The following is a 13,788-nucleotide window of genomic DNA, read 5'->3' as shown; positions in this document are numbered from 1 at the left end:
TATCGTGCAGTTACTGTTAATACTTCATTTAGAGAATTAACATTGCTTGTTTTCACCTTTTCGATATCAGTGAAGAATTTCACTTGAAAAGAAGATATAAGATTGCCAGGTTTTTGTCTCTCTCACCAAGGTCAGCGGCTATCGGACGCCGACGAAGGGAAATAACCCTGAAATCCGGATCCGTTCGTGCTGCAGATGTTGGTGAGAGGGATAACTACCCTTGGCAAACAGGACACAGTCGTGTGTCGATAAGCCAGCTGGAGGAGATGTCCTCCTGGGGCTAAAAGCAACAGTAACATCCACCCCTAGGGGTCAGCCACACTTAAGTGGCAATATACTACACTTTAAAATGATTATTTTACCTAATATAATTATTAACTATTGCAACTTTTATTTCAATCAATGTTTCTTGTCTTGTTAATTATAGTACATAAAAATGTATCCATGATTCAACATGTCTTCTTCCATTGTAATATTTCCAGCAAATGAAGACACCCTCAGCAGGGAATCAGCTATAGCATCATATTCTACATCAGAAACCAGTGATTATAATGGCGTGAGTATTCTTCTTACCCCATCTCTCTCTCTCTCTTTCTCTCTCTCTCTCTCTCTCTCTCTCTCTCTCTCTCTCTCTCTGTATATATATATATATATATATATGAATCTTTTGTTTTTATGATCTGTTATGATAAAAACAATTTTACATTAATCTGATGGATTACACTCTACTTTTGCAGAGTGCAAATTTATTATTCTTAAGCAAGAATGTTGTTGATAGTTATTTTTGATATCATTGGAGTTAGTCTTTTTCTTTGACAATGTAAAGATCAAAGGTTTAAAGCTTGGTCCAGTATTTAAAAACTTAGTAACTGGGTGTGTCAACTTTTTTGTAATGGAATTCTTTAAAAGCTCACAGAAGAATGTAAGTAGGTGTTATGTTTTGGCTTGTCAGTTTCTTGTTATTATTTAGGGTGTTTCCTGTTTGTATTTGGAAGGTAGGGTTTATTAGTCCAGCATGTCCTGGTGTTGTTAGTGTAGAAATTTGCTCATCTGGAGGCTTTTCCAGTATTCACATCCTTAATAACCATATCTATTAAGTAACTGTCAATTTGGATAGCCCGTCCCTCTGTTGGGTTCATGTTAGGCAGGCTTTCCTTTACCTATGCATTCTCTACATTTAGCAACTTTTCATAATGGTATTTCAAAGCCTCCTTCTTTGCAGAATCACTAACTGCAAATGAATCATCATCCATGTGAACACACTTCTCTCCTACCACATCATAATTATTTCTGACACACTGACTTGCAATCCAAAACAACTCAAGCTGCTTGTCCTCACACCACAGAACACTGGTAAACTTCTTTTCTGCTTCTCCCTAAGTGTACCTGTCTTCTAGCTTCCCTTCTAGCTACCTGATATAGTTTTGTGTTACCACTATTCTTCCAGACCTGTTTCTTTGCTTTAATGGCCCTGTCTACTATACTGTTTCACCACCATGTCACCCTTGGTCTGGTTGAGAATTTGCACCAGTTACAGATTTTGTCAGTGGCACTCAGTAAGTTGTCATATAGGAACTTCCAGTTGTCCTCTATGTTACATGTCTGTAATTCTTCCATGTTAAATGCTTCAATTAAGACATCTTTAAATCTCTGACAATTCAAAGGGTCCTTAAGCTTTCAAGTCCTTCTTTTCCAGACTGGTCTGCTTTTTGGAATCCTTCTAGCTTGAAGTCTGAAGTTGCTTGTGATTAACCTATGCTGATTAACCTGGGAAGGTCTTTGCATTTGTGTGAAAATCTAGCTAGCATGGCTACTAGATTGATAGGTTATCAGGTGACTGGCTGGCTTCCTGAAGTTGGTGTTGCCAATCATTAGGTTATTTGCATCTACACTATGGAAGACACTTATGTGTTGCCCAACATGTCTATTGAAATAATCAGCCATGAAGATAAGATCACTGTTATTTGTCTTTGAGGTAATCTGCAAAAGAATCTCATAAAAAATGATCCTTTTGTTTATTTGGTACACCTAGTTGAGGGGCATAGGCAAAAGATAATTGTTGGTGTACTACTCTGCAAAACTACTTAAGCTTAAGTACCCTATTATGCCCTGTGACTACCTCAATCAACTTATCAACCCATTTCTCAGCTGGAAGTATTCCCATACCACTTAATCCACCACTGTTGCCTTCCCAGAAGATTTTATGCCTATATTTTTTGCTTCTGAGTGACCTGGCTTAAGCTCCACTCCACCTGCTTGAATACAACATACATCAACATGCCTGTGTTCAAGTGTCTCAACAATCTCACTGGACTTACCTTTCAATATGCCTATATTGACAGATCCAACTTTAAGGAAGTGAAAGGGGAGGCAGGAGAGAACATGGAGAGAGGTGGTTACAGCATTCAGCATCTGCAAAGAAGGTTTCAATGAGTATTTGCTAACAGACATGTCATATCAGTTGTCCTTACATTTAATCTACCACCATTCATTCATGTTAGTCTTGCTGCATCTACTGAAAGTGAGTGCTATATAAGCATTGTTGATACAAATATAAGTAAATGAATAAATAAATAAATGAAATAGTTAATTTATTATAAAAATATGAAAAAAGAACCCAGTAATGTGGAAGAGATTACTGAGGGTAGGGGGGGGGGACAAGGGAGGACAGAAGAAGGGCTGCTGAGAGAGGTTCTGGTAGAGAGGAGAAGATTCCAGTATAGGTGGTGGGGACAGGAATAGCTGAGTTCATTACCAGTAAGGAAAAGGCAGAATGACTGCACCTTTCAGAACTGGAGAGAGATGGGTGACATGATATATTTTACATAGAATGAAATGAGAAGGGAAAGAGGGTAATTAAAAGCAAAACTATGATTACATGAGATTAAGTTAAATTAAGATAGGTTAGTGTTAACAGGCTAGAAAGCAAAAAAAAAAAAAAAAAGCATGTCTGCTTATAGTTTTTTGTCACACATGGACAGTGGCCCGGGAACAAAATTTGCTTAGGGGGTGCAAACTCGGTTTCAAAATTTGGCACTACTGGAGAAGTGTGGATCCGAGTTCTGGGAGTGTGCATGTCACAAATTTGCGCATGCGCACGCATTAGTCGTAAGTAGTCGAATTTAGCACACAGGGAAAAAAACTAGACACTCGCTACTTGCTGTAAATGGAGAGTGGGTTATACATCTAATACAAGAGGAAAATTGCAGATAAATTGAATAAAAACATGAAAAATAACAAACTGAAAAGGTGAATCAAGACTAAAGTTGGAGTTGAAAAAAAAGGCACTTACCCAGGCAGTGGTCAAGTTGATAATGGAATATTGAATGGTTGTTTTGTACTGAAAGAATTTTGAAGGGGTTTTATTTTTAGACTGGGGTCAAACGGTCAAATCCATTTAACCATGTTTTAAGTCTTTAGCAACACCAATTACAAAGAACTTGGGAGTGGTACTAAAAGATGGAGAGAAGTATTGACAGACAGAAACTGGGTTGGAGCTGTCTTGAATAATTCAAGTAATGCTATATATTCAAAATTAACCATACATGCTGGTTTTGTTGTTGTTATTGTTGCGGCTACTGTTGTTATTGTCACTTATTTTTTTTTGTATTTTGACGCTACTTGCTTTCAGAAGTTAGTGGTCCTAAACTCCCTAGGGAGTTTTATGCCAGCTTCATCACTTTTATTTATTTATTTATTTTATTTTTTTCTTTGTTTTGAAACGAGATTGAACTTAAGCATTTTATACCGATAGATTTTAGACACTTTTTTTCTGCAACTGGTAAGATTATGTAGGGGGTGCAAATTTTGATCTTGCACCCCCTGAAAATTCTAGGGGGTGCGGGTGCACCCGCTGCACCCCCTGTTCCCGGGCCCTTCCACATGGAAGAGGGTAAAAACTGGGGTAATTATTTGAGAAGCAGCACAATGATTAGGGTGATTATTTATGTATGTATATATATATGGCTGATGCTGGTGTTACATGAGATGGCAGTCATGGCTGATGCTGGTGTTTTGTAACTACACTCTTGGAGTGGTTGGCGTTAGAAAGAGCATCCAGCTGTAGAAACCATGCTAGATCAGTTTGGAACCTGGTACAGCTCTTCAGCTTACCAGTTTTCAGTCAAACTGTCCAACCCATGCCAGTATGGAAAATGGTAAGTAAATGATGATGATGATGGTGATATATATATATAAGAAAATGAGATGACAAAGGAAAAAACAGTTGTTTTGAACTTTATTAGCTTGAGTGCCTGAATAACATCCTATAGCTTCACTGGAGCCTTGAATATGAAGTGCAATTTGGGAAAAACAACATATTTGTATTCTTTTTCCCAAACCTTTAGAGCTGGAGAGTGAGGGGATACAAGGTATATTTTACAAAGATAGTAACAATGAAATGAGAAGGGAAAGGGTAATTAGAGGCAAAATTCCTCACTGGATGAAGTACTTTTTTTTTGATACCACTAATAACACAACAGTGAACTATACATAGACACACACACACACACACACACACACACACACACACACACACACACACTCACAGATCAGTCAATCATTCACCCTCCTCTCTCTCTCTCTTTCTCTCTCTCTCTCTCTCTCTCTCTCTCTCTCTTGCTTCTCAACCACATGGTTCCAGATTCAGTCCCAATGTATATCACCTTGATCAGGTGTCTTCTGTTATAGCCTTGGGTCAACGAAAACCTTGTGAGTGGATTTAGTAGATGGAAACTTGGTTAACAACTGGTGTTGTTTTGTTTATGTCAGCATAACTTAGTCATTTAGTAAAAGAGAATGGTAGCATAAGTACCAGGCCTTAAAAGTAAGTATTGGGGGTTGATTCACTCAACTAAAATCGTTCAGGGAAGTGCCCCAGCATGGCTGCAATCTAGTGACTAAACAAGTAAAAAATAAAGGATATTGCTCTTTTCCCTTACAGTCTTTATATATCTAATTTTCTTCTTTTTCATTTTCTTTATTCCCTTGTATTCCTTGTTTCTTTTCCTTTATTATGACTCATTTTTTTCTTCTTTTTATCTTCAATGTCCCCCATTCTTCATTCTTCCTCAATCTTCATCTTTTCCCTTTTTCATTCTTCTTTCTCCATCATTTTCCTTTTGGTTCTTTCTTCTTCCTTCCTTCTTTACCATCTATCTTCCCCCTCTTCTTTCAAACCCAGTTGCCATCACCATGTGCCATCCACACACCCTATCTGAAGACTATGTGCTACTGTTTATGAAACATCTGTTTACTTGATTAATATAATCACATTGTTAAGTGTCTGCTGTGCTATCTCACTAACTACAGAAAGTAGCAACAGCAATATTTTATATTTATATAAATGAAGGTATTACTCAGCAAAGATGGTGGTTGTTAGGAGAAATCTTATAATCAGAGTTTAAAGTGTTTTAACTACATGACCTCCCCCTGCTCTATTCACCATACTCTTGGTGAGCTACAGCTTTTATGTAAATTAATGAAATATTATAGAAATAAATTCACATGCATGCATACTTACACTACACACTGTTGATGCTCTCTCTCTCTCTTTCCATATATATATTTACTGCATGTGTGGAAATCTGTGGGTGTGTTTGTTTGTGGCATTGTTATCTAACTTCTCCTACATCGTTTTATCGATTTTGATGAAACTTGACACGTGAGTAGAACTCATGTCTGGAGAACTAGTGACATATTTAGATTGTTGAAAAAAATCGATAATAGGGCCCCTATTATTTTTAAACATCCAAGGGAAATAATCTATTCATGTTCGTAAATTATTTCGTATAAATCAAATTAAGTATGCTTATTTCTTAGTATTTGAACTATTTGAGTTATTTTCGCAATTCATCCAGTACAACGCTTAAACAAGTAACTAGTATTTTTCTAAACAATAGATCCACTTATTCACGAATATACTAACACTAGCGCCGCTGAGGGTAATATTCTTTGCGGACGCACAAAAGCTTTTTTCAGAGTTATTTACTTTGAATTGTTATTATCTCATATCTGATTAGTCTGTTATTATGTAACATGCTTCACAATTTTAGTATACTTACCTTATTAGTATTTCCTCCTAAGTTCTATATATTCTGGGAAGGTATTAAAGCCCTTTTCGGGGCTACTTAATTTGAATTTTTACTATCAGGTAATTAATTTCATGTTATTACATAACTAACTTCACAATTTGGGTATTCATAATTTATTGGGAATTCCTAAAAACAAGATCCTGTGTAAGACAGTTCGGTATTCTTAATAAATGCACAAAAACCGTTTTAAGGACTACATACTTTGTATTGCTGTTACTGGATTAGCGAAACAATTATGAGAATGGAACCAAGGGATTAGCCTCGCTTTCGCAGGAATTACTGGGTACGTCAGCTACAATATATATATATATATATATATATATATGATGTGTGTGTATAGGTACAAAGCAACAGCTATTGGTTTTCCTGAGTTCCTCCTCCCTTTGACGGGTCTTGATTTTCATCCTGCAGAGAATCCAGAAATCCTCCTCCTCACCAAGCAAGTTTGATGGGATTGTTGGTTTAGTCACCAATAGCTTGACCATGCAACAGGTTGTACTGAATTACATGTCATCAGTAGTGCAAGAGCAGCCTGACATATATGTATATAATTATATATCTATATATATACATATATATAAATATGTATACACACACACACACACACACTTACAAAAATCTATTTAACCTATGAATGAGACCTTCACAAGTACTACTGTTCTGGATCAGAATGGACCTGGTAGTCATAATCTCCTCAACTCCAAAACTGGATCCTCACCACAGGATGCAGTCTACTGCCATATCCAGGATTGAGCTCCTTAGCTTTGGTGAAAGCAATTAGTCTAGAAGGAAAACTCCAAAATTAATATCCTCTTACAACATGCCCTATGCCAACGTGGAAGAGTATATAACAAATATGAAGTATGTCCAACAGTATAGATTCATAATATGGAGGTAACTATCTCATGTTAGTGTACATTCTGCCACAGGTGGAGATTGCAGAAAATGATGATGATGATGAGGTATCATTACTTCCCCATCCCCTCTCCCTCTATACCCAGATTCTCACCAGTCACAGCATTCCCCATCTCCACTCCCTACTTGGGACTTCTTGGCAATACCCTGCCAGTACCTGCCATCATTCATCTCTACCTTACTCTACTATTCTATTTATGCCCTGATCCCTGTTCCTTGCAAGTATTCCCTGGCACTTACCATCATCCCTCTCCTGTTGTTGTTGTCCCATACTCTCTCACTCTTTCCTTTGCTCCTCCCACTGGCTAAGTTATCATGTATCTCCTCTACAGCAACAAACCTGTTTCAGCTCTCATTCTTGATCACTCTCTCTCTCTCCCTCCTGCTCTTGCTCTTGCCTTTTTCTTGTTAACTCCCCATCTCTCTCTACGTAACCATGTCCCTCATCATCAGCAACATACCTGTTTCTGCCCTCGTTCTTGTTAATTCGCTGTTTTTCTCTCGTTCTCTTCCTCTCCCTTTCCCTCTCTCTGGCTGGGTAACCATGTACCTCCTCTACAGCAAAACACTTGCTTCTGTCACTTTGTCACACTCTAACCTTTCATCATCTGACTCAAGATCATCTCCTCCAATGCCCCCTCCCCTCTCAAAGATTCCTTGTCTTGCAAAGTTACTTGGTGACCCTGTCAGTGCAGGTATCAGTTAAAAATTACCCACTCCACATCATAAAGTGGTTGGCATTTGGAAGGACATCCAGCTGTAAAAGCCATGCCAAAACTGATTTTGCCTATGCAAGTGCCACATAAAAAGCACTCAACCCATTCTATGGAGTGGTTGGTGTTAGGAAGGGCATCCAGCCATAAAAGCCATACCAAAACAGACACAGAAGATTCTCTCAGCCTCTCTCCATGCTATATTGCTTCTCTTTCAAGCCCACTTTCTTCCAGTGTTGTAGGACTGTCTTCTAGCTATTATAGCTCTATCTATAGTGCTGTCCCACCTTATGTTAGGATGGTTCCTTGCTCCAGTCACAGATTTGGTCTCTACCTTTCAGCAGGTTCTCTCATAAAAACTCTGTTGTCCTCTATAGGTTTTTATCTCTTCCTCTTCATCATGTGTGTCATCTAGAAAAGCCTTGAACATATATCTAGCAGAACAATGTTTCAGTTTCCACACTGTCTTTCACCAGATTATCTTTTGTTTGTCAGTGTAACTAATTCTAATTCTGAGGTTACTAACCACTAACCTATGTGGGTGCTGCATTCTTTATTGGAGAAAGACCTAATATAACCTTTCTGGTGAGAATGAAATCTTTCTGCCTTGCATCTTTGCTGGATTGGATGATGATCCAGTGGCTGATTGGTTTCTCAAAAATTAATCATGTTGCAGGTGGTTCATTTGCATTACAGAACTCCAGAAGCCTGCCTAGTAATTGATATAATGTGTGTGTGTGTGTGTCTGTGTGTGTGTGTGTGTGCGCACGTGCACAAAGACACCTGCGAGGGTCTCAATAATGACACTGACTTCCTTGAAATTCTGACAGGAGTACTTCAAGGTGACATACCTGCCCCTTTCTAGACTATACATTGAGAGAAACAACAAAAGATTATGAATCCATGGGCTTTAGACTACAACAAGCTTGCAGTGCTTCACACAGATGTGAATTATGCTGATGACTTTGCATTAATAACTAAAACAATAGAAGCTTTTATTGAGTTAGGTCCTATGCTTCACAAACTGGCTTACATACAAATGAGGACAAAATGAAGTACATGATTTAAAACAAAGCAGTAGCTACCTATTAACAATGAATGAATACAAACTGGAAAAAGTAAATGATTCCTCATATCTGAACTCATGTGTATGTGTGTATGTATGTAACAGCTGCGTGCAACAGCTGGGAAAATATTTCCCCAACAACTTGATTATGGATATGTGGTTTGATATATCTTTACACACACACACACACACACACACACACACACACACACACACACTTTCTCTCTCTCTCTCTCTCTCTCTCTCTCTCTCTCTCTCTCTCTCTCTCTCTCTCTCTTTCTCTCTCTCACTCTCTCTTTCTCTCTCTCACACACACACACACAAACATGCTTACATTTGTGTGTAAATACAACCATGAATGTGCATAATGATTTTCTAATCCTACAATGTGATCAGCTTGAGTTCTCACTGATTCCTTTAAGCTTTTCACCTTTCTGCCACAAGTTCAATCACTTTAACTCTTCACTCTGCCTGAGAAAGCTCTCTCTCCATTCTCTCTCTCCCCTCCATATCCCCCTCCACCTTTCTCTCTTCTCTCTGCATTTCCATATTGGCCATATTACATTGAATGAATGAGTACATTTTGCTTTCACAGTAAAGTTGTTAGCTAACTAATGGAGAAAGTATAGTATCAGGAGATCCCATAATCCTGTCTCATTGAGGATATGACAATCTCACTGCTACTGGCACCACAGTAAAGTAAAGCCTGTACTCTCTGTAAAAGTGCTAATGACCAGAAAAGCATCCAAGTGTAGAAACCATGTTCAAAACAAAATGTTAGAGCAAAACGTGGTCCTCTAACCCATCTAGGCAGGCAGCTGTCTTGTTGATTTTGACCATGACAGACTTGCTATTATGGAAATAGCTAAAATGATGATGACAAGTATAATGCATATGTATACATATACTGGTACTCTGTTGGTTACAACAATGAGTTTCCAGTTGATCCGATGAATGGAACAGCCTGCTCATGAAATTAAAATGCAAGTGGCTGAGCACTCCACAGCATGCATAACCTTAATGTAGTTCTCAGAAACATTCACTGTGGCACAGAATATAAGGCTGGCCCTTTGAGTTACAAGTACAACTCATTTTTATCAGCTGAGTGGACTGGCGCAATGTGAAATAAAGTGCCTTGCTCAAGGACACAATATGCAGCTGGTAATTGAACTCACAACTTTACAATCATGAGCCAAATACCCTAATCACTAAGCCACATGCCTTCACATGGGTATCTATCTATCTATCTATCTATCTATCTATCTATCTATCTATCTATCTATCTATCTATCTATCTATATATATATATATATATATATATATATATATATATATATATATATATATATTGTGTATATGTTTTGCAAGATTTTTTATGTGAAATTGTATGTTGAAACAGATATTGTTATATTTGGGGATGGTCATTTTTTTTATTGCCAAATAACCACAAGTATTATATACCTGTTCTTCACTTCAGCTTTATTATTATTATTATTTTACTGCCCTTTGTCTGGAAATCTTTTGTCACACATCCTGTGACCTCGTCATCAATTCTCCATCTCACATGTCTCCTCTTGTTCTGTTTAGTCCATTCTGTCTTTCTGTGGTGTGTATCCGTATCTGCACATACATTTGCATCTATGTGTGTGTGTGTGTTTTGTGTGCATGTATATCGGTTTGTTTACAACACTAACTGTTTTTTATTTAGTTGATTTTTTAAATTCATATATTTACTTATTTCTTTATGTTTTTTCTCATTTTGTCTTAAGTATGTGTGTCTTGAGTGTGTGCATATGAGTTTACATATATTCTTTATATCTGTGTCTTTTTTTCTTCTCTTATTCTGTATTTAGTCATCATGCTGTGTAATGTGGTGGAGAGGTGTTACTGTTCCATTCATGTTTTCCGTTGAGACTCATTCTGCAATTACTATCTAAGTGTTGTGTCTGTTCTGTGTGTTGTTAATATCTTAACATCTATGTTATTAACCAAACCTCTATGTTCTAATGGAGCATGTTGGTAGAGCACTGACAAGCATTTCTCCTCCTGGAGCTCCCACCAGTGTCCACCTTTCTACTTCCCTATGCTATGTGTTGTTTCCCCAATGTATGTTGTTGTCCTGTTTCTGCACTGTCCCTCAGTACATTGTATGCTATAGACTACATTCCTAATCTTACAGTTAACCTGTGGGTTCATCCTACATACTATACAGTTGTTATCTGTATAGGGGGTGCTTTCTGTGTCTGATACCAGCATCACGTAACTGGCACCTGGGCCAGTGGCACATAAAAAGGTCCTTCGAACTTTGGGACTCACAGAAGCAGGGACAAGTGATCAAAACCTTTGGCAATATACCATGCTTAAGAAAACTTGTGAAGCCAAATGAAATTGCAGTCATGGCTGATGTAACTGGCACCCATGCTGGTGGAACGTAAAAAGCACCCATTACACTCTTGGAATGGTTGGTGTTAGGAAGGGCATCCAGTTGTAGAAACCTTGCCAAATCAGAATAGGACCTGGTACAGCTCCCCAGCTTACCAGTTTTCAGTCAAACCGTCCAACCCATGCCGGCATGGAAAATGATGATGATGATGTTCTACAGATCAGGGATTTTATGAGCATTCCTGGCCTTTCTACTATATTAATCTGTAGATTTATCTTATCTAAGGTTTTCATAAAAAAGTATGCTAGTTCGCTGCCAGGGGTAGCATCAACAAACTTACCACTCTAGTATTTTTGGTTGTCATACCATGAGTTGGCCTTATCTATCTTTTTCTTAGTCCTTTCTATGCTATTCCAGGATTTACTCCTGTATAGTGGGCAGATCCCATTTGCATAATTCTCTATGATAGCCTTGTATTTAGCCCTGGCTCTTTTGTACACTGATCCTGTGCCTTTGGTTATAGCCAGAGTACTGCATGTGGTGAATGAGGCGTTGTATGTGACTTTTTAATTTCATTGAATCACACATGCAAGACACATTTCTCATCACCCTTACCAAGTTTCCTGTTAGGATATTGAACTTGGTGTTATCCACAATAGCTGTGTTCTTGTGGACAAGGTATTTAGAGACCATGGGTTTGGCACAGTAGGAATGAAGGATGTGGACCTTATTATTTTTAGTTTCCAGCCAGAGTTCTGTGTCTAAGACTGATATTCTATAGTTCAGATGCTTGCTAAGGTAATCTACTATTACTTTAATACTCTGATGAATGGAGTTTGCTGGATGCTCTTCATGATGCTAGCTTCTAGTCCATAGACACTGTCTTGTGGAGGTACTTTTGCCATGTTAATATCATCCACATAGCAGGATGACATGGTTAGGTTTATGGAGCTCTCTGCTAATTGTTCTTTGAGTCTTCTATCCTACCATGTCATAAATAGGTTAGCCGCATTGCCAGCAATACTGACACCAATGGCTGCATCTTCTTGGGCATATATATTGTTATTAAACTTGAAATATGGTCTTTTAGTGTGACTCTAGTAATTGCACCTACAACATGTGCGGCCATTTTTCTCACCTGATTGTAGATTTCAGGGTCCATGTGGTTCTGGTCCACCCATTCCATCTCTCTCTAGGGATCTTCTTAGCCATTGAAGTTACAGTAGGGGTCTCTTGCTTACTGGTTTACTGGAGCAGAAATAACTAAAGTCCCATTCATCTAGGTACTCTCTGTCACATGTAAGTCTAAGGATGAAACCCAGTTCCTCTGTGTCAACACCATGAAACTACACCTTGCTCTCACTGATCATTTCCACACATTTCTCCACAGCAAAATCAACGTCAATGGATGGGTATAAGGATGCTACATTCATACTGCCTATTATACTATTATCATACTGCCATATACTATGGGCACAAACTGTAGTAAGCAAATCCATATACACGCACACAAAATACGTATACTAAACACATAGATATGCATGCACACACACACATGCACAGATAAAGATACACATCACAAAAAGACAGAATGGATTAAACAGAACAGGAGACATATGAGATGGAGAGTCGATGAAGAGATCACAGGATGTGTGACAAAAGATTTTTAGACAAAGGGCACTAAAATTATAAGGTATTAATATAAAGGTACTCTTCAATTCAAACTCACAGATTGTGGATGATCCTACCCATGTAAGATTTCCACATTTATTTCAAACTCTGTAGTATATTACCTAGGCCCATAAATGTGTGCACACACATGCATCTGCGCACACATTGTAATTAACAGAAGCATTGCCTGACTGATCTGGTCAGTTCTATGCACGATGCTGTCTTTCGTACCACTAACCTGAATTGACCCTAGCCCCATCAAGTAAGAGCACAAAACAAAACAAGCAAGCATACCTTCTATAGTGAATACTTCTCTAAATGTGTGTGTGTGTGTGTATATACATATATATACATATATATATATATATATATATATATATACATACATACTGATGCTATATTTCTGGTAAGACAGCTTCAGGAGAAATACATAGCCAAGGATAAACCTCTGTACCTGGCTTTCGTTGACATGGAGAAAGCCTTTGACAGGGTCTCCCAATCCCTGATCTGGTAGTCAATGAGGAAACTAGGGATAGAAGAATGGTTAGTGAGAGCTGTGCGAGCCATGTACAGAGACGCTGTCAGTAAGGTGAGAGTTGGCAATGAGTACAGTGAAGAATTCTGGGTAGAGGTAAGGGTCCACCAAGGTTCTGTCCTCAGCCCACTCATATTTATCATAGTCTTCCAGGCGATCACAGAGGAATTCAAAACAGGATGCCCCTGGGAGCTCCTCTATGCTGATGACCTTGCACTAATAGCTGAGTCACTATCAGAACTAGAGGAGAAGTTTCAGGTGTGGAAGCAAGGACTAGAATCGAAGGGCCTTAGAGTCAACCTAGCTAAAACCAAAGTCCTAATAAGTAGGAAGGTAAAAAAAACACAAACCCCTTCAGGTAGATGGCCCTGCTCGATCTGTAGAAAAGGCGTAAGTAGAAACTTTATAAGATG

General features: G+C 38.3%; 1 protein-coding gene across 2 annotated transcripts in view; it reads left to right on the top strand.

The window, feature by feature from the left end:
• The window catches only part of LOC106872578 (E3 ubiquitin-protein ligase TRAF7), a 201,076-nt gene that overhangs the window by 70,646 nt on the left and 116,642 nt on the right, over positions 1-13,788 (top strand). For both annotated transcript variants that reach the window (XM_052970187.1, XM_052970186.1), the window contains exon 3: positions 483-556. In XM_052970187.1, coding sequence (XP_052826147.1) covers positions 483-556 — 74 coding nt within the window. The remainder of the gene's footprint in view (positions 1-482; positions 557-13,788) is intronic.

The sequence above is a fragment of the Octopus bimaculoides genome, chromosome 8, assembly GCF_001194135.2.
Source record: "Octopus bimaculoides isolate UCB-OBI-ISO-001 chromosome 8, ASM119413v2, whole genome shotgun sequence".
In the NCBI taxonomy this organism is placed as follows: Eukaryota; Metazoa; Mollusca; class Cephalopoda; order Octopoda; family Octopodidae; genus Octopus; species Octopus bimaculoides.
Note: the sequence above shows the minus strand (reverse complement) of the source record. Positions and strands in the feature narration are given on the sequence as shown.